General features: G+C 51.6%; 10 protein-coding genes across 10 annotated transcripts; 5 read left to right on the forward strand and 5 right to left on the reverse strand.

The window, feature by feature from the left end:
- Positions 1-1,824: 1,824 nt before the first annotated feature.
- Positions 1,825-2,828, forward strand: BO97DRAFT_4356 (uncharacterized protein). The gene has a single exon (XM_025697741.1). The coding sequence runs from the start codon at positions 2,170-2,172 to the stop codon at positions 2,692-2,694; it is 525 nt and encodes a 174-aa protein (XP_025556458.1). The 5' UTR covers positions 1,825-2,169; the 3' UTR covers positions 2,695-2,828.
- A 154-nt stretch (positions 2,829-2,982) lies between these two features.
- BO97DRAFT_419549 (uncharacterized protein) lies at positions 2,983-4,548 on the forward strand (the record flags this gene model as incomplete). Its single annotated transcript, XM_025696567.1, has 7 exons — positions 2,983-3,061; positions 3,548-3,599; positions 3,681-3,720; positions 3,834-3,979; positions 4,044-4,223; positions 4,274-4,437; positions 4,496-4,548. The coding sequence occupies 7 exons, from the start codon at positions 2,983-2,985 to the stop codon at positions 4,546-4,548; spliced, it is 714 nt and encodes a 237-aa protein (XP_025556459.1).
- An 820-nt stretch (positions 4,549-5,368) lies between these two features.
- On the forward strand, positions 5,369-6,091 carry BO97DRAFT_401962 (uncharacterized protein). The gene has a single exon (XM_025694377.1). The coding sequence runs from the start codon at positions 5,722-5,724 to the stop codon at positions 5,917-5,919; it is 198 nt and encodes a 65-aa protein (XP_025556460.1). The 5' UTR covers positions 5,369-5,721; the 3' UTR covers positions 5,920-6,091.
- A 985-nt stretch (positions 6,092-7,076) lies between these two features.
- On the reverse strand, positions 7,077-8,269 carry BO97DRAFT_447673 (uncharacterized protein; the record flags this gene model as incomplete). Its single annotated transcript, XM_025698795.1, has 2 exons — positions 7,077-8,032; positions 8,117-8,269. The coding sequence occupies 2 exons, from the start codon at positions 8,267-8,269 to the stop codon at positions 7,208-7,210; spliced, it is 978 nt and encodes a 325-aa protein (XP_025556461.1). The 3' UTR covers positions 7,077-7,207.
- Positions 8,270-9,340: 1,071 nt separating this feature from the next.
- Positions 9,341-11,110, reverse strand: BO97DRAFT_334072 (cytochrome P450; the record flags this gene model as incomplete). The annotated part of the gene is made up of 3 exons (XM_025691385.1): positions 9,341-9,986; positions 10,069-10,883; positions 10,943-11,110. 3 exons carry the CDS (start codon positions 11,108-11,110, stop codon positions 9,341-9,343), a joined length of 1,629 nt encoding a protein of 542 aa, XP_025556462.1.
- A 669-nt stretch (positions 11,111-11,779) lies between these two features.
- BO97DRAFT_439267 (Zn(II)2Cys6 transcription factor domain-containing protein) lies at positions 11,780-13,413 on the reverse strand. Its single transcript, XM_025697972.1, has 3 exons — positions 13,272-13,413; positions 12,941-13,204; positions 11,780-12,867 (listed from the first exon to the last, which is right to left on the reverse strand). The coding sequence occupies exons 1-3, from the start codon at positions 13,338-13,340 to the stop codon at positions 12,070-12,072; spliced, it is 1,131 nt and encodes a 376-aa protein (XP_025556463.1). The 5' UTR covers positions 13,341-13,413; the 3' UTR covers positions 11,780-12,069.
- Positions 13,414-13,668: 255 nt separating this feature from the next.
- BO97DRAFT_4461 (zinc-binding alcohol dehydrogenase family protein) lies at positions 13,669-15,011 on the forward strand. Its single transcript, XM_025698614.1, has one exon. It carries the CDS (start codon positions 13,781-13,783, stop codon positions 14,894-14,896), a length of 1,116 nt encoding a protein of 371 aa, XP_025556464.1. The 5' UTR covers positions 13,669-13,780; the 3' UTR covers positions 14,897-15,011.
- A 1,132-nt stretch (positions 15,012-16,143) lies between these two features.
- On the forward strand, positions 16,144-16,718 carry BO97DRAFT_333528 (uncharacterized protein; the record flags this gene model as incomplete). Its single annotated transcript, XM_025691365.1, has 2 exons — positions 16,144-16,513; positions 16,594-16,718. Coding segments are annotated over 2 exons (495 nt in total), but the record flags the coding sequence as incomplete, so codon positions are not given.
- A 192-nt stretch (positions 16,719-16,910) lies between these two features.
- On the reverse strand, positions 16,911-19,702 carry BO97DRAFT_430337 (S9 family peptidase; the record flags this gene model as incomplete). The annotated part of the gene is made up of 2 exons (XM_025697432.1): positions 16,911-18,923; positions 19,700-19,702. 2 exons carry the CDS (start codon positions 19,700-19,702, stop codon positions 16,911-16,913), a joined length of 2,016 nt encoding a protein of 671 aa, XP_025556466.1.
- A 76-nt stretch (positions 19,703-19,778) lies between these two features.
- BO97DRAFT_313775 (terpene synthase family protein) lies at positions 19,779-21,239 on the reverse strand (the record flags this gene model as incomplete). The annotated part of the gene is given in 8 exon segments (XM_025691249.1): positions 19,779-20,009; positions 20,074-20,107; positions 20,184-20,273; positions 20,328-20,543; positions 20,563-20,698; positions 20,813-20,831; positions 20,894-21,017; positions 21,085-21,239. Coding segments are annotated over 8 exon segments (1,005 nt in total), but the record flags the coding sequence as incomplete, so codon positions are not given.
- Between the last annotated feature and the right edge of the window lie 741 nt (positions 21,240-21,980).

The raw sequence follows: 21,980 nt of genomic DNA on the forward strand, positions 1-21,980 counted from the left end.
AGGGAGATTGCACGTGTGGTGTACGGCACAAGCCCAGGAACGTCAGCGTGACGAGGGTGCGGACGTGCAGTTTAAACCGACGTTGATCCTAGCCACGAAGACGGTCCTCCCAAACTGGGTGGTAGAGCTCCGGGACCGTTTTGGGGAGGATCTTCGTATTAAGTTGTTTTATGGAAAGGCGCGGTAGACAACCGACCCGCTGCTTAAGATGCTGGTTGTGGAGGAGAAGGGGGAGCTTGTGGCCTGGATGGCAAAGGAGTGCCGGCCGGACGATTCGAGGACGGCTACAGATATCTGCTGCATCTGATCGCCTGCCCAGGACCAGGTGACACTCACAAACAAACGTCTGCTGTTTGCTCTCGAGGCTGGACACCGGAGCTACGACGCGACTTTAGGCGAGAGCGCACATGCGTGAGGCTGAGCTCATCCAACTCGATGCATTACCATATCTATGGATAAAGCCGTATACTTCAACAAATTCTTACCCAGCCAGAGGAAACGCGTCAACGTAGCTCAGCATTTTAATCAGATCCACGATTGTCATACCGACCCATTGCGTGTTGGGACGCCCATGGGTCTTGCTAATCAATCTGAATCTTGATGGTTTTGAGAGGTTGCAAATCTACCGTTGTCCGGGTGAATTGTTCTATAGTGAGACGTGGAGGCAACGCTTTTGAGAGAAATTCGCAACAAAAGGTTGATGGAGCTCAAGAAAGCAACGAAAGCCCCCTTCCATATGATGAGAGATTCCGAACTTCGTACTGAGAAGGTTCAGGGCCTATCAAGAGGGTATTCCTTTTCGCCTCAGGATCTCAGATGCAAGAACGACCTCTATGTTGCCACCGGAACGATGGCTACGGCAGGTTCTGTCGACAATAAGCGATTTGGCATGACCGAAGCGGAGCCTCCCTGCTCTCTACGCTCCAGGGGTAGACGATTCATTACGACAAGGCAGTCATTGCATACAGGCTATGCAAAGCTACGGTGAGCTCGCCGGGTGAATTCCAGATCAAGCACCACTCTCCTACTGCCAAGGGCCGCTTCTTTCATTGGATGGTTTGGCCATAGGCAAGAACCTCTGCACACATCCACAAACCTGAAACACCCTGGCGCTCTCACGCTCTCACGAGAAAGAGTAGAGAGACTTGGGGTGTGCAAGAAAAAGTTGGCTGCAAAGTCATACACGGCCGGACAGGATACGTCAGGGACAATGTCAGCTGGGTGTTGGGCCAGCTGATAGCAGATTCCGGGGCGTGGGTAAATAACGCTACCAAGGAATTGACAGACAAAGTGGTAAGTTCCAGCTGAAAAAAACTCCGAAGAGACGATAAGTTTGCGGACCAGCCGCCACGAGCACGCCTCGTCATCACAGTATACAGCCTAAGAACTAGGGGAGGCGAATCCATCACAGTAGCAAGCAAAGATCGGGTGAACTTAACTACAATCGTGACCGTTCTGCTCCAACTGATAATCGCCATTATACTGCTTATTATATCAGGTGATTCGGGCTATAATCCTGATTACTGCAGCCGGGAAAATACTTACAAATACCGCCGGACTTCTCATATAATGGGGGAAGGAGAAGTGGGCTTGAAGACCGACTTCACAGACTGATGCTCCCCGCGTGACCCCAATGTGGATAAAGTCGCAAGCATGCTTGCCTCCAAGTAAATCAGCGGGGGCGCGGCCTTCTTCTGGTCTCCATAGGCTGCCAATTGAAGAAATATCCAGTCATCTCTGGGCTGAACGCACCTGACCAATATTACAAAACTACCCATCAGAGAATCTCAGTGGAACTGCTTGGAAGCCGGTGTTCAGCGGCTCGTTTCTATACAACGTTGAAAGTCAATATTTCCCGATATATGATCGAACTTAGCTCTCACTTTCACCTTGACAGGTGATGAGCCGTGAACGGCTATGAGCTGGATATCTGAGGAGAGACTCGTATACATGATCAACAGGATCACGACAGCACGGGCTTCGCTCAGCCTAGGAGACTTTAGAAGCACTGCTAGCCACGCTCATTACGAGTTGGAATATACCAGGTAGTATGGCGTCCAACGCCAACACTCCTTACCCCAATGCACCTCCTGAGATCCAACTTCCGAGACTCGAAAGAACCGTAGCGGTCAGCGACATCTATTCACCCTGATTTAGAGTGATTCTAGGATGAATATCGGTCTGGATTGGTGTCAGACTAGTATAGGTTCTGTTCTTTTACGAAAGGTGGAGTCAAAGGCGCGAGATCCGCCGGGGCCCAGCGAGTTGCTGGATGACGAGGCATGCGCAGCCCCGGTGCTGCCTTATCGGTTCGCCCACCGATCCGTTCACGGACTCGTCGAGCGGGCGCGACGGCAGCGGCGACGGCCACACACTGCCGGCGTCGGATTGTGCCTCGTCCTGGACGACGCGGCGGACTCTGACGAGGATTACGCGTACTTTCTGCTTTCTTTCGTGGACAGCAAGGCAGTAGCCTCTGGTAGCCAAAATTTGGGAGCCTGCCGAACCGAGATGGTCCTTGTCCGACAAATAGCAATGCGCAGTATACAACATACCAAGGACCAAACATCAACTTCAGTCTTCATTCCCGAGGCTACAAGTTCGAAGTCCTATTCTGAAACTTTGAAAACCCAATTCTTTCAACTTCTTGCTGCCTCATTTTCTGATGATCAAGGTTATTCGGACCAAAATTGATTTACTACAGTCTCCGTGGCCTCGGCTTTAGATACACAGTACACCTACAGCATCCGCTACATCCACGTCCCCATCCACCGTCTTCTGCTAAGCTGACTCTTTTTCCCGTCGCAGGCCCCCGATGGCCCTCCCTTGCAAAGGTAAAAGCGCACCTACTGTCTAAAACTACTTTCCCAAGCGGCAGACCACGCCAGGCCTCTCCGATTGGGCGAGGCAGCCGGTCGAGCAGCCTGCTGCGCTCACGCTGGTGATTGCAGAGGCGGTGTAATGCCCCCCCACAGTGCCCCGATGGCTTCCATGCGGTCGTCGACGGGGTGCTCTCCCGCAGCCCAGGAAGCCGAGGAGCGGTATGCCAACCGGCGTATCGGTATAAAGCAGGGGACAAGGTATGGCTGGATCTGCGGAATATCCCAGCTGAGAGCCCCTCGAAGATGCTGGACCACCGGAACGCCAAGTTCACGATATTTAAGCCAGTTGGCTAGCACGCCTATCAACTGGACACCCCGGAGGGCATCCACCCTGTTTTTCATACAAATCTGCTTAGATCAGCAGCCACGGACCCGTTGCCTTCGCCGGGACTCAAGGATTGGCAGCCGAAAGCAGTCCTCACCGAGGGCGAGAAGGAATGGAAAGTTGGAAGAATCCCGAAAACCGCGTGGTAAAGGTGAACAAATACGCCCGCTGAAGGTGGTTCCTCGTCAAATGGGTCAGCTGCGCGCAGCCCACGTGGGAACCTGAAGATGCCATGAAAGAGAAAAGCCTTAGCCAACTGGCGGGCGCAGAAAAGAAACCCTCCCACTCGCCCCTCTGCAGCTGGCATTGATCCTAAGGGTGCTCTCTGACCAAGAAGCAGAGGTCCGTGCGGAAGCCTCCTCGGACCAAGCCCCAGATGTCCCTGGGCGAGTGTCAGTAGACCCACCGGCCGTCGAGGGCCCCTGCGACCGAGCCCTTTTGTCCATAGAGTCCTCTTAGCCCACTACATGCAGCGAGACCTGGGCGAGATTGCGGCAGCTGACCACCGACTTGGTCCGTGGCATCAGGGGCGGCACCCCAGGTCGCCAGAAGACGACATATTGCTCGGAACGATTCTGTCCATCCTGCCTGACCTGGCGTGGACGCTCCACCGCATGTGCCCCTAGCGGCTACCGCAGGCCCTATTGCGGCTGAAGGATGGCGACGACAAGCCTCGAGGACGTCCTGCTGCCCTCGGTGCAGCACGAAATCTGGCGGGACCCGGCCGGCTGGACGAGACTGCAACTTTGTCATATTACGGGATGATCAGATTGTAAGCACCTGGCTTAAGCAAATAATGCATACAAGAGGTCAAATTGGAACCATGAACCCTCCAGTACCGCGGTACTCCTAGCTCAAAAGATACGCAGCGGCGAAAGGTATAATGGCTTTGGCCTTGTGGTTGACGATGAAGAGGAAGCCACTGCATATCCGAGTGACGATATGAAGAGACTGGAGGACATGAGCGAAGACGAAAGATTGTGGTATCTGGCGGAAAATGTTGAGAATGAACAGCTGTGGGCTCCCGTCCATGTTCATGAAGCATTCCAATGACTCTCTCGGTTAGGATCATGGCCATGGGCGCAAGCATAGCAGAGAACCGATTCTCGGAAGCGAATTTTGAGAGGTGCCAACGACTCTTTCGCCTCGAGGGCAAACAAGGCCAGAATGTAGATGACCGCATTCGTCACCAGAATTATGATAGTGAGAGAGTGCACACGGCACATGGAGGTATGTGTATGATCATAGACCACGATCCTTAAAGTCATCATGCTGACTGTGGAAACAGGACGTGGCTCGGCTATTGCAGGGCTGGAAAAACCTGACTTCATTAGCGGGTAACTCTTGACAACGGATTCAATCAAGGGGAGCAAAAATATCTAGGAATATTGGCACAAAAAGAATTTTCCATTGCGGTCAATGATGTCGCTGCCGACCAGTTCACAAGACGCCGCGAAGTCGAGCATATTTGTGTATGAAACCTACTAGAACTGGATACTCTACACGTACAGGCGATTGCTCGATCTCGCCGCACAAGACTATCCTCGGACAGTGAGCTCTCGTACATACGATGGGAAGTGCCAGGAAAGTACGTGACGAAAGGGAAGCGCCTGGTGATGAGCAAGGCGCCGTGACTGAGGCCGAATCACGAGACGCAGATCATCGTGGTACGAGTGATCCTGTCCGAGGAGATGGAGGCGCTGGGTTATCCAAAAAAGAAACACGGTACCCTGATTTCGGGGCGAGGCTGTTCTAGCCCTATCGTCTCCTTGCGTTGATATTGAACATTGGCGTCCTCTGGTACCATCAAGATATGGACGACGGATTACGGATGTCAGTATGCTGACTTGGGATGCTTCTTGCGTGGAAGTGGACGATAAAGATTTATCGGGGGAAAGCAGCACATCAAAGAGAACGTGGAGATTAGGGCCGAAGCAGAAAGCAGGTTCGACACATTTTGGACAGAGATCGACCAGTCCAAAATCAGTGGCTTACGCGGCATGGCGGTGCAAGTCGTCTTCTCCAAGTGGCACATCCTCGAGCGCGCGCGAGCACAAGGAGCATCGGCAGCAGCTGGAACCCGCGCGAAAAAAGGCCGGTGAAGTCGACCTTTACACCCAATATCGACCCATCTCTCATATCCTTGGTGCTCACAACAAGGTAAATATCATGTACTTTGCAAGGAGACTAATTACTCACCGCGGTCCTCGCCGGGACAGCCTGGGCAGCACGAAGCGATTACGCCGATTAGTCTGTCGATGTAATTCCTGCAGCCGTTCTTAACCATCGCCTTAGGAAAGTTGATCCGGTACAGGGACGCGGTATCGTTAAGGCGGCGTGGACCAAGGAAATTCTCAGTGCTAGAAAGAGGGATTCCCAAAAAAGACCTGAAAGAGGTCTAGGCTGTATTGGCTAGCGACTGGGAGAGCTTACTCTTATTCGTAGAATGCTCTATGCTCCAGCCCTTGCAATTGAGCCGATTTTACGGGAAACACTTGGTCGACAATTTTGGCTATGTCCTGGCTTATTTTAACTGGTAGATACGCCGTCCTGCTGTTTCCGTGTGGCCCTGGCATCTGTGTCCTTCAATTTCTAGCTAAAGGTACTTCCATCCTGCCACACAGATTCGGACTGGCAATTGAATCAGTCGCCATCTCATATGTCTGGGGCTGGTTTAATGTACAGACAGATGGATTGGATACACTTGGGTGATTGGAGGCCAGAGATTGTACTTGAGCCAAGAGCGAAAAAGTCATGGACCTTGAAAGGTGGCTGGGCAAAGACAAGCAGACAGATGGCCTTACCATGAGAGAACTTGGAACTGAATCCTGCGCGATGAGGGTTTCAGCACGCACACTAATTGAAAGCATGACCACTTGCGCGGAAGTCTCCTCAGAGCCAGCACAACGGAGATACTGGTGCTTTTGAAATTTCGGGAAAGCTCCCTTAGGTCTGCTGAGAAGGATACCATGTGGTACTTGCGACTGCTCCTCCAGTCAAGCACTTTATTGTGACAAATGCGAGGAGTTTCTGGCATTGCTGATGAGCTCAAAGCTCTTGCAGAATCCCTAATCATAAACTTCACAAAGCTTGACTCGATGCTCGGCTGGTGATAGATCTCTGGAATCCGAAGACTTTTCTAAAAGTATCGCTTCCTCCTCGTCAGATGAGTCGGAAGGGGCAGGCTGTCTTAACACTCCGACACCAATATTCAGGATAGATCTACCCTCCAAGTGAACCGGAACTGTCGGGTAATTTTGACTTCCACCTAGTCGTACAAGACGACGGTCGTTGAAACGCTTCAGACTGTCTACGAAACCAAGTCACGCAAAAGATCTAAAGGCAAGATCATACACCATTCACACGGCAAGCTCGACCAATACGTTCAATCTACCAACGTTGCCTTTCCTCGTTGGGGCTAGAGACAGAACCAACATGTTCTACCTCCACGAATTGTGCTCTATTGATTTTGCATGTTTCTCACATATAATGATGCATGGAAGATGAGGTAGCCAGCCTGCGGATAGTCTTTCTTCCCGCTGAGCTGGCTCTTGTTTCATGTGTATATACGCCATTCCAGGTAAACCTGACAAGGGGCCTACTGACAGCTGCACAGGCAGTGTATATGCCCTTTTCTCTTCCCGCTTATATCGATGGTTGAAGTTGTCGTTCTTATTCTTTTGCGGGAAGCCAATGCGTATCAGGCAGTCTCAGAGGTCGAAACTGCTGGACTATCATATCAGCACGTTCTTCATCATCTTTCTCCCGATCTGTTATACAATGAAAATATTTTTGCTTGAGCTTTTTATCTAATGGAGCGAAATTTAACCCAAGTTGTCCTCCTCGTTATGACTATTGGTGCTGCACTTGTCCAGAGATACATCAGGCCGACCTTCCATCCGCCGACGAAACACTCATCAGCCTCCCATAACCCAACGAACGACTCGCTAGGACCCGAATAACCCCCTACAACGAATCCAAAACCACAACCTCAGAGGCACTACACATTTTTCGCAACAATGATATACTCTCTCACAACGCCCGAACTTGCCCACCAACCCATCAACCGGCCCATCATCCTCACCGCGCGGGGGATCACACTCGACCCTCCCATCGCCTCCCACCGCTCCATGTGTTCTGCTGTGAACTTATCGAACCCATCGAAACAATATTCCGTGATATCCGTCATCGTGATATTGTCTTCCCTGTACCCGCACTCAACGAGCATACGAAGGTACTCATCATACGTCATCACGTTCTTCCAAGGTACCTGCAGCCCCCAGAAAACTAGTCGAAGCTTCATGCTTTCCAGCCACGAGAGGCCATCGGGCACTATGATGTCCGTTGCCATGAGAGACGCCCCCATGTCCTGACACGCGTACGTCAAGATCTGCTTCCGGTCTGGCGCGAAGTGGTACAGTGTATCCAACGCGAGGAGCCATAATGTGGAGCCTGACTTCTGATGAGAAGAGAGCAGCATCTGATCGAGATCGTTGCGTAGTCCTTCAGGCCATGAAGACGGATTGGCCGCGTCGGCACAGTATATGTGGTTTTGATGTGCGTGGCCGTCAGTCGGACTCTTTTGGCTGTCAGCCGCAAGACGCTTTGCAGCATAGTCGGCCTGACACGCATTCAGCGTAATCCCAATATACGCGTCAAAGGTGGCAGGAAACTCCTGTCTGAGAAACCGCGCGGGTTCTGCACATCCGCAGCCGACTTCCAGCACAGAAAAGTGTTGATCATCGCTGCGAGCATCGAGGCCGGCTTCTCGTAACACCTCTTCCAACAGGGCTTGACAAGCCTGAGGCAGGGATCTTGGGTTGTTCTAGTCTTTGCTTAGCAAACGGTGATTATCACTGCTGCCCGTTGGGTTCGTATCTGGGTGACGGTGACGGTGACGGTGACAAACCTTCCAGAATCCAACATTCATCCACATTGTCTGTGGTTCGAAATCAAGGTTCAATACTTGTTGTTCGAGTCCGTAGTGATCATTCAGCTCGAACCGGCTGAGTCCTCGACTTTGGTCGGCTCTACGATATCGTTTCTTTCTTAGTTGGACCATCGGTCCTAGGAGGGGGTTGGTGGGGCAGTGCCATATCGATGGGATGAGAGAGGAGCCCAACGTAGCGAGAACGCCTATTGCAAAGCCTGTGCCGGCGATTTGTGGTTGTTCCACGATTTCATGGAAGAGTTTGTTCATTGTGAAGCCGTGGAACCTCTCTAGGAGGTTGATGGTAGAGCAACAGGGAAAGATGGACTATGAAGAGATATCACAGATTTTAGCCGACAAGTACATACATTCACTGCGGAGACGGCATAAGTCAACAAAGAAGTAACCTTTTGTCTTGTCGGAAAGTTTAGTGAGGTAAAGGCCCAATCACCTCAAAAACCTCACTAAATAACTTGATTCATTGTCAAGACTTGGCTCAAATAATGGATAAATCTTCGGTGGCGTCAAAAGTCTCTATAAACCCCACTGCACTTGCATACAGCAATTCACACCTTACTTCCTGCGCCCAGCCAAAAGCATGAAATAGTTTTGCCAAGCTAATAAGCTTAAGCAGGTGCTTTTTGGATCTGCACAAGGGTAGGAATGTGACATGTTTCATGGCCATGCCGTCCCAGACCCACTCATAGATCGTATATGCACGCCACATATCAGACTAATGCATCAATCTGGATGGTTGCAGCGCTCGTCGCCGATCCGCCAATTGACTCTTTGTTAATCACAATTGCCGATTTGTCTTCACTCCGGCTATGGATATGGCGAGAGCCCAGCCCCAGTCAGAATGACTGTGTTCTTACCCTTATGAGTTTTGTCTCTATGTGTGTCAAAATGTGGCAGAGGTGTTATAGTGTTAGGGGGACTTCCCTCACTGCAAGAAACGGAGTGTTGGAGACTTCGAGGTTTGAACAGATGTAGACGGTAAAAGAGGAAGGACTTTATGCCTTTCGAGATTTTCTGCTATGATTCCACCTCCACCCTCAACTATTCCTTTATGATTATTCCGGTGGCATGACGCCCTGGGTTCCTGGTACCAGCTTTCAAAATGAGTCCTAGATATTGTACAGTATTACTGTCGTGCTTAGCAATCAGACGCCAACGCCCAGGCCAGATGGACATGCTAGCGCACTACAGACATTTATCCTCCACGCAAATAGTCTCTTCAACAACCTTTAGCCGCAATCTCATCCCACCAGCCGGCTTCGCACTCAGCGCACCACCAGGAACTTTCGCATCACCGGGATCTATCATAGATACTTCAAAGCTCCGCGTGAAAACAGCCAGCAGTGACAGAAGCTCTGCCTTTGCAAAACCCTGTCCAAGACAATTCCGAGGACCATGCAAGAAAGTCAGGAGAGGCGGTCTTGCTTTCGCTTCCACTCCCTCTGCGACGTTACGGCTCTCAGGCGGGTCGATCCAGCGAGTTGGCATAAACATCTCAGCCTGTGGCCCCCAGAGATCCACAGACCTGTTCACAGCCCATGGCGAGACGATAATGCGAGTCCCCTCCGGAACGTAATTCCGCAGAATGCACGTATCGCGAACAGAAACACGGACAGCGACCGGCGCGGAGGGGTATAAGCGGAGAGTTTCATTGACGACTCCATTCAGAATGGGTAACGATTCTAGGGTAGATGGGAGATGATCTCCATCGACCACCGTGGTATGATGCGGTAAGTTGCTGCGGAGCTCTCGTCGAAGCTGGCTTTGTATGTCCGGGTGTTTGGCCAGCAGATATATGGCCCAAGTGAATGCAATGGCTACTGTCTCGTGCCTATACATAGAGAGTTTAGCGACACCACCTTCTCCTGTCATCTCCCCAAGCATCATTCGCAGGGTACCAGTTACTCACTCACCCCGCTGTAAGTAACGTCAAAGTCTGATCAACAAGCAAGTCCTCGCACATGCCCTCTTGTGTCATGAGCTGCGACAGAAGATCCTTCGGCGCGTTATCATCTGTCGACTTGGCCCTAATAAAAGCCCTGCACACATCTCGGACTTTGCCAGTGGCAGCTAGGAACCTTTCCGAAACGCCCCCTGGGATATAATCCAGCGCCCACGGGGGCGCATAAACACTGACCGCGAACAACAACGCATTCTCAATCGTAGGCTCGAAGATCTGCTCGAAGCTGTGGGCGAACTCGTGGTCCGGGTTCTCGAGCGTGTTGAATTTCCACCCGAACAGCGCCTCGCCCACGACATCCAACGTCACCCTCTGTGCCCAGCCACCCACATCGACCTCTCCACAGACATCAGAAGATCCGCCCGTTGTTGATCTCTGCTGGGAGAGTTCTTCAGCGATCTTCGTCACAAGATCCCTGGATCTTTCCCAGAAGAGGGGATAAAGGCTCTTAATATCCTTCACTCCAAAACTCTGCGCAATCTGTTTCCGCTGGTGCTTATGGGCATGCCCTACTGCAGTGATCAGCCCGCGACCTAGGATCCTCCGGAGGAAATTGCGGTCGCCTTCTGGCCACTCGAAATCGTATGGTTGTTTCACCAGGACTTCGTTCAGAGCCGCTGGATTGGTCAGCAGTAGTTGGTCTGCGCCGAAAGCGCCGTGCAGGTGGATGATCCCGGCGTTGGTGGTCTCGTTCATGAAGCGGAGGTATTCGTTTCCTCGGGGCATCTTGAACTCGGCCAGGGCGTGGCCAAGGATCGGGGTTGCGCCCTGAGGGAAGAGGTTCAACTATGTGCATTGGAGATTGGCTGCTTCGAAAGGGCACTTACGCGAGGTTTGGGCAGATGTCGAAGCGGGCTGAACCAGGCTGGATAGATTATGGTAAAGTAGAAGACATAGCAAATGAAAGTCAGGGTCAGTGAAAATAGAAGACTCCATAGGAAGGATTTCCGAAATAGCAGGGCTGCTACCTGGGGCTGTATGGCCAATGCCTCCATCAGGATGTATTGTGCGGTAGCAACAGCCATGTCTGTCTTGTACAGAAAGCTATTCCTTAACGTTCAGGTCGGTCATAGGAATGTGCCAGGCAGGTATATAATGGTGACTTTGTCTAGGGGGGCACTCAATACCTATTTGCGGTCATCTGAGCTAAAAAGTGCTCTGACGTATCCACTCACGGCTGAAATCGTCGGAATCTGTGTCTTCTCAGTGAGATCTGCACCAAACATGAGCAAGGAGAAGCCAAAAAGGGTATGTGAGGGATTCACTCTATGTTTTGTTAGGTTGTGGGGTAACGCAGGGGCACCGATTTATCCCAAATATCTAGATGCTCGCATCTCTAAGGATTAAATGCCCAGAGTCTTCATCCTCAATCTTTAGTGATAGCTTTGGCTTGTGGTTCTCCCCTTGATACTCTGATTAGCAAGGATGATTGATCACAGAAAGGAAAAGCACTATCATTGATATTTATATAGATAATCCCGGTTTAAGTATCAGAGATATAATATCTATATAAAAAATATAGAAGTAGAAATATTATAGAAAAGACTAAAAGTAATATAGCATTAATATACTTAGACTTATTCTTAGAAAACTATTAGTATATAGTTTTTGAGTACTAATAAATTTCTAGAGTACTAGAAGCTGTTAGAATCTATTATAAATTAGCCTGCATAGGACAGTAACAGGTTAGTAAAGAAATTGGTGAGCATTAATATCCAAATTCTGTTGTATGTTTTTCTTTCCCCTGTTTGTTATTCCGGATTGTCCTTTGACCCCGTATCTTATCTTGACACGGCCATACTGCGAACCGTTCTCTAGGCCACGTTGAAAGCCCTCGCCAGCTCAAACGCCCACCCAGTCAAAAAAAGATCCCCCAAACAGTTCCAGGACAAAAGACCTTTGACATCGAGTACCTAGGAAAGGACATGGCAGTGAGCATTCTCCTTGACTTGACTCATAGCGCCCGCAGAAAGACTATCATCTTCTGTAGATCTGGGTTGTCGGGATAGCCTCGCTCTAGATACCGACAAATCGCCTCTCCTTCCAGCACGGTACGTCGTGTCATCCACCACACTCCCAGTCCGCGAATTTTCCCATACCAGCAGGCCAGCAACAGCAACGCCCGAGGATCCTTCGCCAGCAATAGCGACTTGAACTTGGAAGACATGGTGCTGAGAAATGTGACGAAGCTTAAGATAGTCGGCAGAAGCGCTCGATCAGCGAACAGCGCCCACGCAACGTCGACAGCGACGCTATCATACACCCAATCATAGGCCAACGACTCTTTCCCCGTATCCAAACCAAAGAACCGCAGGAAAAAGGCTGGAACCCCTTGAAGAGGCGCCGGGGGTGGGGCGGGTCGATTCATGATCGGATTGTTCTCCACCGGGGCTAGAGCCGCTGAGATGCAGTCTCGCGGCGGGGACGGCATCTGGCGCCAGACTTCGTCTTTCCCCCGCGAAATCCTCAACCAGGTAGGACCGTTAGCCACAGCGGAGGATAACGGCCAAGCCTCTTCTGGAGTCGATGCATCGACGTGGCAGAAGACTAGTAGCCATAAAAGATTGGACGTGCTCAGCAAGGCGGCCTTGTCATCGGATTGAGGATTCTGCGACAGTTTCCGACTGAAGCCAACCAGGGCTCGATCCCAGTAGTAGAATTCCGCCCAGTCGGGACTCGATCGGATGGGGATTGTTGTGTGGCGCTCGTACATCAAGGCTACCGTCGTGATGGCATGCTTAAGGAACGGCGTCTGAGTGCATTCGTCAGTGATTGATGCAGTATCGCTGGCGGCTAGAAAGAGAAGAAAAGAAAGATAAGCCCACCCTATGTGCTAATTCCACCACCTGGTTTTGATATACATCCAACCGTTTACCATAGCTCATAGTCGGGGCGATTTGCAGTTGGAATCGGGTAATCAGCCGATCGGTCGGGCAATTCCAGCAGGCTAAACCAGCTGAGGGCCGAGGCGGAGCAAAGACATGCTCGATAACGGGTTCAAGTGGCTGCGTCTTAGTTTGAGTAAAGCTAAAACTACAGGAGACCCCATAAGCCTGGCATTGTCGACACATGGGCTTGATTTCGTCGCACTGCCATATTCGGCGGCAACTTAGCCACTGGACACTGCAGTCGTGCGGAGAAGGGATAGGTACCCACCTTCACCCGTCGCAGCTTGCAGTTCTTACAGCCCCATCTCGATCGCTGTCTGACACGAGTTGTCCCCATTGTCTCAGCCTCCAATTTCCTTGACGCTGTCTTGGTGAAGTGAAGAAGATGTGGTGGATGAGGGACTTGTTCTCAGCCTCGCGGGGCATCGCTCCGTATGCGTGACGGATGCCGGACTTAACGGCTTCAAGGCTGGCGGATGGCGGATGGCGGATGGCGCTAGACCTCTTTTCGGTTACAGACCGCTTTGATTGGCTCGATGGACAATACAGCTTCATTGTCGGCCTGGAGCAAATCTAATGACGTGGATAGTATTGTCGATGAGTATATCGAGTATAAAAACAGGTGTAAACCCCCTGTGTAGTCTTACTGGCACTCTGCTTGTATAGTGAATTTAATTTTGACCCTTGACAACAAGCCAGTGACCATCCTTTTCCTTTATCTTGCTATTGTGTCCCCGTCAGGATATTTATCCCCCTGCTTCACACCCCACCTTCAACATGCCATCTAACCAAGCAGCTTGGCTTGTTCGCTCTAAGGGGCATCCTTTTGAAGTTCGATCCGCTCCCTACACACGCCCCCAGGAAGGAGAAATTGCTATACGGACTCACGCCGTGGCCATCAATCCCATTGACTGGACGGTCCAAGGGCAGGGTACCACCCTGATGTACCAGTGGCTATCCTACCCAACCATCCTAGGCACTGATGTAGCCGGAGAAGTGGTCGAGGTTGGACAGAATGTCACCACATTCCACGTCGGAGATCGTGTACTCGGCAAAGCATGCGGCACCGACGAGAAGATCAATTCCCACACTCAAGGCGGCTTTCAACTGTATGTCATCCTCGCTGCCCACATGGCCTGTCCCATTCCCGATCGACTATCGTACGAGCAAGCTGCAGTGCTGCCCCTGGGAGTTTGCACCGCCGCATGTGGACTGTTTGAACCCGACCAGCTGAATCTCAGGCCACCGTCTGCTCGCCCTGAGCCCACTGGGCAGACCGTCATCATTTGGGGCGGGGCCAGCAGTGTCGGCGCTTGTGCAGTCCAGCTCGCTCGAGCCGCGGGATACCAAGTGTTCGCAACCGCCTCACCCAAGAACTTCGAGCGGGTGACGCGATTAGGCGCCAGTCGAGTCTTTGATTACCGCAGTGAGACAGTCGTTGCGGACATGATCGTCGCCTGTCGGGGCGAGACTGTGGCTGGAGCCCTGACTGTGGGCGCCAATGCGGCGGATTGCTGCTTCGATATCCTCGCTCAATGCACCGGGCCCCGATTTATCTCCATGGCTGCGTATCCAGTCCCACAGCCACCCCCGACGCATCTCGCGGTTCCTCGTACCGCGCTCGCATTCATGACCGGAAACGTGAAGTACTGGTACAAGTCCCGCATGCGAGGGATTAAGTACAAATATATCTTTGCCAGCACGCTATATGACAACGGGGTTGGGGCAATGCTTTTCCAAGAGTACTTGCCGCAGGCTTTGGCCGAAGGGCGATTTCGGGCAGCTCCTGAGCCGCTCGTGTATGGCAAGGGCCTGGCGGAGATTCAAGGGGCTCTGGATTTTCACAAGTTGGGAGTGTCTGCGCAGAAGGTGGTTGTGCTGTTGAATGATTGATCATGTTCCTACTTCAGGCTTGCTATCCATGAATTTGTGGAGAAAATGAGAGAAAAAATAAAAGAAAAGAAGAAGTACGTTCTTGGGTCGGCCGCCGAGACAGCCCTATCTCGGCCATCCTTTTTGGTTATAACTCTTGTGTTGATACTGGCGTATTGCTTTGGGAACGCTTAGCATAATATGATTGCTCTTTCTATTCAACCGTATGGAAACTTCACCCGTGGTTTCGCGCTTACTTTGGATACATAGATATTGGATTTAACACGCTGAAACGTGGACAAATTGGGCTACATGCCTAAGACCCACCGGCTGAGAAGATAACCGCCTTCCTGATTCACACGCGCTAAGCTTTATCTAAGATGGGTTTGGGCCTGGGTTTGGGCTTGGGCAGGGCTGCTGAAGACCTCGAATATTGGACTCGTACGACCAGTTCCGAACGGGAAGCCGTACGACGCAGCCTGTCTTTCTCTCCTCGCTAGGATATGGACAACTGACGCTCAATGCATACTTCTGCTCAGAAAATTATGAACGCTAGGCTTCGTGGAGGAAAGGCAATTGCTATCAGCAGTGAGCGGTAAAGAATCATGAATGCTACCGACCTAGTGCCTACTTGGGTTTCGGCACCCGGTAAACCAAGCGAACCAATAAAAGTGCCCGTACGCGGCCCAGCATCCGCCCTCCTCTGCCTAAGCCCTAAGCGCCGTGCCTTCGGGACTGCGCAGAGACGATGATGGCCGTTCTCATTTGATCTTCAAGTTAGATAAGGTAAATGGCGCAGGCACTCGAGGTCAAACTAGGTTAGGGAAGCATGTAAGCATTCTACCCATTCACGATATAGAAAAAGTGGTGGCTACTGGCAACGTGCGTGGATGAAAAGGAAGCCTTATATGGAATGCAGATTTACTCTGCTTCATCACAATATTTCATACACATAAGTAACGATGAAGTCGGTAATCATGACACGTACTAATTAAAGTACAATATTTCGCTTGAGGAGATGTAAAATATAACGATTGCCTGACAGCAGACCGCCGCTGCGGTGGTAAGCCCCTAGCGATAAGCCCTGATCGATCTAATAAGAAGACTGCTTCGAAGGGCGGAAGATGAATTTCCGCCCCAATAAACCAGATGAGTCTCGAACTCGATCCTGGCATCAAGGTACATGTGCGCATGTGATTCATCGCATCAATAGACTGAGGAGTGGAATGGCGCGCTGAAAGCCTGACTAGACAGCTAACTCCAGTTAGGATACCACAAGCAGCAAAATGCTGAGTATCCGACCTTCACCATCCCCATTAGCTCCGAGAGACTGGACCCGAACTTGCCGGGAACTGCTCTTCGCCACCATTATTCTAAGATCATGCGCCACGGGGTCCCTGGGGCCACTGCTTGTGCCGGGCTTTGTGGTGGTAGCGGCAGATCTCGATGTCAGCCTGACCAGTGTCACCCTCTTGAATGGTAGTCTCGTCATGGCTCTGGGTATCAGCGCTTATATCTGCTCACCTGTTGCCAATTGCTTTGGCAGACGACCAGTGTACCTATTCATCACGCTTCTGGTCCTGGTTTCATGCTATTGGGCTGCGGTCGCAAAGTTATATCCCTCGTTAATTGCCTCCCGTGTGTTTCAAGGTCTGCCCACCCAAAGCTCCAATAACATCTTAAAAAAAAAACATACTGAGACCCTGTCGGGCCCAAAGGACTAGGAAAGGGTAGACTCTTCGCCCTCGCCGGAACATCCTCCGAGTCTTCCACGTGCACGAACGGGGTTTGCGCGTCCGGGGTTCACGGTGCTGTCATTCCGGGTACTTTGCTTATCACTTGAGCTGGGCCTGTCTTGGGAGGGATCAATTCAGTACTGTACAAATTCGACACGGAATAAGATAAATAGAAGCTCACATTCTAAACAGCACACCGCAGACAGTATTGCGGTATGTCGCTATCTCAGTGGTTAGTCCTCTTTCTCTTTAAAAAAAGAAATCATTCCCCGTTTTCCCTCTTCGAGTAATTCGCCGGGTCACTGTAGATGCCGAGAGCAAAACTTCCTAATCTGGTCCCACATGTGCAGCAAATGTTTGCGTTCAAGGATGAAGTGTCCTTCGCGAGGATACGTCACCATCCGCACCGGCACATTGTTGCGGACACAAGCGCGATAGAACGCGATGGCCTGGGAGACCGGCACACGCACGTCGTTCTCACCATGCAGAATCAAGACGGGCGTCGTCACGTTCCGCATGTGCCAGAGTGCGCTCCCCCGGCGACCGTGGGTGTCAGTAATCCATTTCCTAGCAGCGCTCGTCGAGTCTGCAGCCGGCGTAGCGGTGGTGGCGGCGACGGCATCATCATCATCATTCACATCCCACGGCGCCCCGCCGGCCACTTCCCCCTGCATCCAGTACGCATCGCTCGTCATCGCCATCGAGTCCCATTCGGATATCCCAGCCCCACAGATGGCACCCCGGAATCGAAAGTCCTCGCGCGTGACCGCAAAGTAGGAGAGAAATCCGCCCTGCGACCAGCCGCCGATGATCACCCGGCCAGGGTCCACCCAGCCCTTGGAGATACCGGACCGCAGGATGTCAATGCAGTCGGTGTAGTCGACCGTGCCTGCCCCGCCGCGAGCATACGCCGCATGGGTCTCCCCGCGACTGCTCCCACCGCGGTAGTTGGGACACAGAACCGCATAGCCCATGGACACCAGGAGCGGGGCCTCGAGACAGTGGCAGACTGCAAACCCGGTGGTGATCCGCCAGTAGGGCCCTCCGTGCGGCATGAGGATGGTAGGCAGGGGCCCGTCCTTGGGGCTGTAAGTGGAGGGGACGTAGATCATCCCGTCGAGGTAGTATCCATCCGCGGCCTGCGTGGCGATGGCCCACGACTGGGCGATCTGGAGCGCGGCGAGGGCGGAATTGTGCGCGGACAGCTGGACGGTGCCCGCCCACGCCGAGACGGAAAACACCTCCTCGGGGTGGGACCCGTCGCCCTTCGTGATCGCCAGGATGACGCTGTTGTCCGGCGTCTGGAGGATGTCGAACGAAGTCATCTCGCACTCTTCGCTGTAGACCTTGGTGCGCGTGCCGTCGGCATCGTCGATCGAGTAGAACTCGTCGGCCAGGTACCGCTGGGCCCGGTAGGAGAGGCGTGATTGACTGTTCTTCCTAATCGCGATGCAACAGTGCTCTGCATCGCCGTCGGTGCGCTCTGCATAGGATCCCTGGTCGAGATCCAGTTCGTAGAGCGAGAGGGAGGTCAAGCAGTGCGTCGGGACATGGCCGGCAATGAAGTAGACGCCACAGTTCGCCCATGCAATCTGGCTGATCGGTCCGGGGAATTCGGCAACCCGCTTCGTCGTCGTTGTCGTTGACGACGACTCCAATCCAGAGATCGAAGCAATCCAGATCTCTGCACCATAGAACCCAGGGGAGTTGATATCGGGCCCCCGGTGCGCAATGAAGCAGATCTGCCGGGCGTCCGGGCTCCACGTGAAGTCGTGCACATGTCGATGGCCCGCGACGAGCGTTGTGGTGTGCCTGGTTGATACGTGAGCGATCCTCAGGCGAAGAGATTCCCCGTGGTCCTCCTTGTCCTCTCCCCATACCGTCGGATCGTCTCTCGCTTTCTCCTTCGCCACTTGTTCGTCGGTTTTCTCATCCGCACTGGTGTACGCGATGCTCGTGCCGGCGGCATTCCATTCAAAGGCTACAATGGGCTTCTCGCGGTTCACCGGCGTCAAGGGGTATGCTTCGCCACCCTCATCGACCGGCAAGACATAGATGGCGGAGCTTTGCCCCGGCCGGTGCCGATCGGATCTGAACGCGATCGAGGTCCCCGTTGGAGACCACTGGGGCTGTTCGTCGTTGAACAGACCCGAAGTGAACTGGCGACTGCTGTTCTCCTCGCCGACTTTAGCGATCCAAATCGATGCGGTGGCATGTTCGCCGCTCTTGCTGAACGCTTGGAGTGTATAGGCAACCTTGGTGCCATCGGGGGAGATGGACAGATCCCGGGGGACTAGAAGGTCGGCTAGCGCCTCCAAGCTCACCCCGGGCTTGGCAAAGAAGTTAGTGGTCATTTTGCTTGTTTTTTTTTTTTTTTTTTGCTATGTCGACTGTTTGATTTGGTAAGTTTAGAAGAGGGGAAAAGACGTACGAGGTCTGCTGTTAGGTGAATGTCGTTGGCCTTGGAGTCGGGGTGCGTCGGATAGTCATCTCCGATTGTTTCGGTGGTGAGGACGGGCCGGCTCTCCTAACCACAATAGTCATAGCCACAGTTTCGCTGTTCTGTCGTTAACATGCTTTACCCCAATAAGTTAATAACTTCCATGCGCTGGGAGATTAGTAGCTGGGTGGGTTACCACCAGCGAATCCCTTCTGCTGTATGTTTTTCTTTGCTGTTCTCACCGACCAAGAGGAAGAGTACATAGGGGGGTGGGTGTCGTCAAGAGAGAGAGGCTTGATACCTTCATTATAAAGAATGATCTGTACTGGGAGACGACAACTCTTTATGCACGAGTTCGACTCCTCTCGCATTTTACTAGCCTTCCAGTGATTGCTAGGTGCCCATACATCGCAGAAACAGCTGGTTGAGGATTGTAGAAGCTTAAATGAATTTGCAGGCGAGGTGACAAAAATATTCTAGAGTAACTAGTAGCCGGCTGACCCGTCATCAACAGGCACTATCCAAATTGTTCCAAACTTCCCAATGTTGCCATGTTGAAACCCCGGCCATTCCACGTAGAAGTCAGCTAAAGCACAAACTCAATCGTGTAGTCAGCACGAACTTCCTTCTTTCGAAAGTACCTCTCGCCATGGTAGCTATTTGGATTGTCAGCAACAACAATCTCTGTGCCTGCATAACCCAGGATGGAAGGGAGCATATCCACAGACCTCCAATGGATTAACCCCATAGCAACATCCTTGCAACCGCTAATAAAGACCTTCTTCAGAAGCGCGTTCACTTCGCCCTTTTCCGTATCTTCCAGTAGATAACGCTCGATATCTCGAATAGCCTTAACTATTTCCTGTACAAGACGAAAGCTCCATTGCATGGCCGTGCTACAATCTATTCCGTAATTCATCATCAGGACCGGTACCAGTCCTTCGATTTGATTATCTTTCTAAGTTTAAATATGAGCTGGTAATGGCCACAGAGAGGGGAAGGGGATCTCGCGGTATACTTACAGCCTCTTTCGGCATGGAGAGCATGTCGTTGGTGCTGCCGAACATAATACCTATATTAACAACTCGTGAAGAGAAAGAGAGAGAGAGAGAGAGGGGGGTAGGGAACTCACATATGAACAATATAAGAGGTATGCTTCCATAGGTCTGCCAGACGAGGATTCTTCAGGCTTGTCACCGGAGTGCTGGCATCATGGATAAAGCTATGATTGGAAGGTTAGGATGGACTCATAGATGTGCCGAGAGTAGATGCCTACAAGAGGGTAGCTATCACCGGATAGACAGCAGCTGTGAGATCCCGACGCTGCCAGTATTCTGCCACTGTGGGAACATTGTCGTGGAGATAGATCGAGTCAACTGTGTCGACACTTTCGACGAATGGCAACATGGTCTCTAGAAGGATTTCTCGAACCTCTAGGCATGCGAACGTCCTCACTTCAGCTAGAGTCTGGCAATTGTTGGAGCAGAGAAATCTCACCTTCACTACAGCACCTGCGGATATGCTCGCCTACTTCGTCCCAGCATAGTAGGGCCATCTGCTGCCCCTTCGTGAAACTTGACAGGTCGGGCCGGCTCCCCCTTCGTAAGAGGGTGTATTCGAAGTACTCTTTACTCTTTTGTTGATATGCTGTTCTGCCCTGCGCATCGTTGGTCAGGGAACCGCAGTCGAACTCTGTAACCATTGTCTTTTGTGTCAGATTCCTTGAGTCTCTCTGTTGCATCTCTGAGTGGTAAGCCTTACGATCGTCCCACACAAAGTACTTTGATTAATGAGAAATGGCGGGTCAGTATCCAGAAGATATATGAGTGCGTAGGGAATTACCCAAGCAAAGTACTTAGCCACAGTACACAACTTGTCAAATGACGCATCGGCACAAACAATCGCGGCGAATATAGTGAAGTTTGCGGCCTGGAGTTTGGCGCAGGTGTATGGTTCTTCAACCCAGCTATCATAGTGGCTCAGTATCTGACGACCATGCAGATGATGGGCGTGTATATGGAGAGTGTTCTTACCGTTCCAGCCATGGGTTTAGGACTTCGTCCCGGGCCTTCTGCCAGTCAGGATGAAACCGCGGCATCCACTCTGGGAACAATTCATGCAAGCTGGGAATAGTGACTCGCTGGCCCCGTAAAGAGTCGCGGAAGGCCTGGTGAGGTTGGCTGGTATCCAACAAGTTGGTCGACAGCGTTGATGGCGACATAATGGACTGAACTTTGGTCTATCCTTGGTGATCAAGAAGAAACTGGTTCCTGATCATATCTAATACGACCGAGGAGGTATTTATTGGTTCTGTTTTCGAAAGCCACTGCATTACAATTTTGAATATACTACAACCGCCACACAGGTTTTATTGAGAAGTCTTCTTCTTTTACCCTACCAGGTGATAACGGAACCTTGAAGCTGGTAGTCCGAACCCAATGCCGTATATGTTGCTAGAGGACTAAAGAGTATATTGTATGTAAGATGCCAAAGCATATTTTGCCAAAGTGGGCCTATTGCTTCCGGTTGTTCATTTCGAGAGATGTCAATCATAGATAGATATGGTCGGCAGTAGATTTATCCCTTGCATGATTCTTTAGTGGGGCAAACCCGAGATCCGCCGTCAAGACCTAGCATACAATGATGTTCACCGCTTCTTATGTATAGAGCATCTTACTAGTTGGGGAAATCTTACTCATCAGATCTGTAAGGGCTGTAGCACAGCATCATGCGCATCGCAGATGTCGGTGATTACAATATGTGCGCTCGCCTGAAGAAAGCCGACTTAATTTTGTCCGACTATCATGTACATCACCTGCAACCCGTCTCAAAATATGACGATAGTGTACGTAGTCAAAGAGCCAGTGTTCCATGTCACGGAATACTTGGTCTTGATCTCCAGGTCAATCGGTATAAATACCCTTGAGGT

The sequence above is a fragment of the Aspergillus homomorphus genome (genome assembly GCF_003184865.1).
Source record: "Aspergillus homomorphus CBS 101889 unplaced genomic scaffold BO97scaffold_1, whole genome shotgun sequence".
Taxonomy (NCBI): Eukaryota; Fungi; Ascomycota; class Eurotiomycetes; order Eurotiales; family Aspergillaceae; genus Aspergillus; species Aspergillus homomorphus.

What these genes read in the sequence shown, in the direction of transcription:
- BO97DRAFT_401962 (XM_025694377.1), top strand. Translation starts at nt 5,722, where the DNA reads ATGTCCTGGCTTATTTTAACTGGTAGATACGCCGTCCTGCTGTTTCCG.
- BO97DRAFT_439267 (XM_025697972.1), bottom strand. Translation starts at nt 13,340, where the DNA reads ATGGGGACAACTCGTGTCAGACAGCGATCGAGATGGGGCTGTAAGAAC. An exon ending in GCAAGCTGCGACGGGTGAAG is followed by an intron (nt 13,205 to 13,271) that starts GTGGGTACCTAT and finishes CGAATATGGCAG; the next exon opens with TGCGACGAAATCAAGCCCAT. An exon ending in TGGTGGAATTAGCACATAGG is followed by an intron (nt 12,868 to 12,940) that starts GTGGGCTTATCT and finishes GAATGCACTCAG; the next exon opens with ACGCCGTTCCTTAAGCATGC.
- BO97DRAFT_4461 (XM_025698614.1), top strand. Translation starts at nt 13,781, where the DNA reads ATGCCATCTAACCAAGCAGCTTGGCTTGTTCGCTCTAAGGGGCATCCT.
- BO97DRAFT_4356 (XM_025697741.1), top strand. Translation starts at nt 2,170, where the DNA reads ATGAATATCGGTCTGGATTGGTGTCAGACTAGTATAGGTTCTGTTCTT.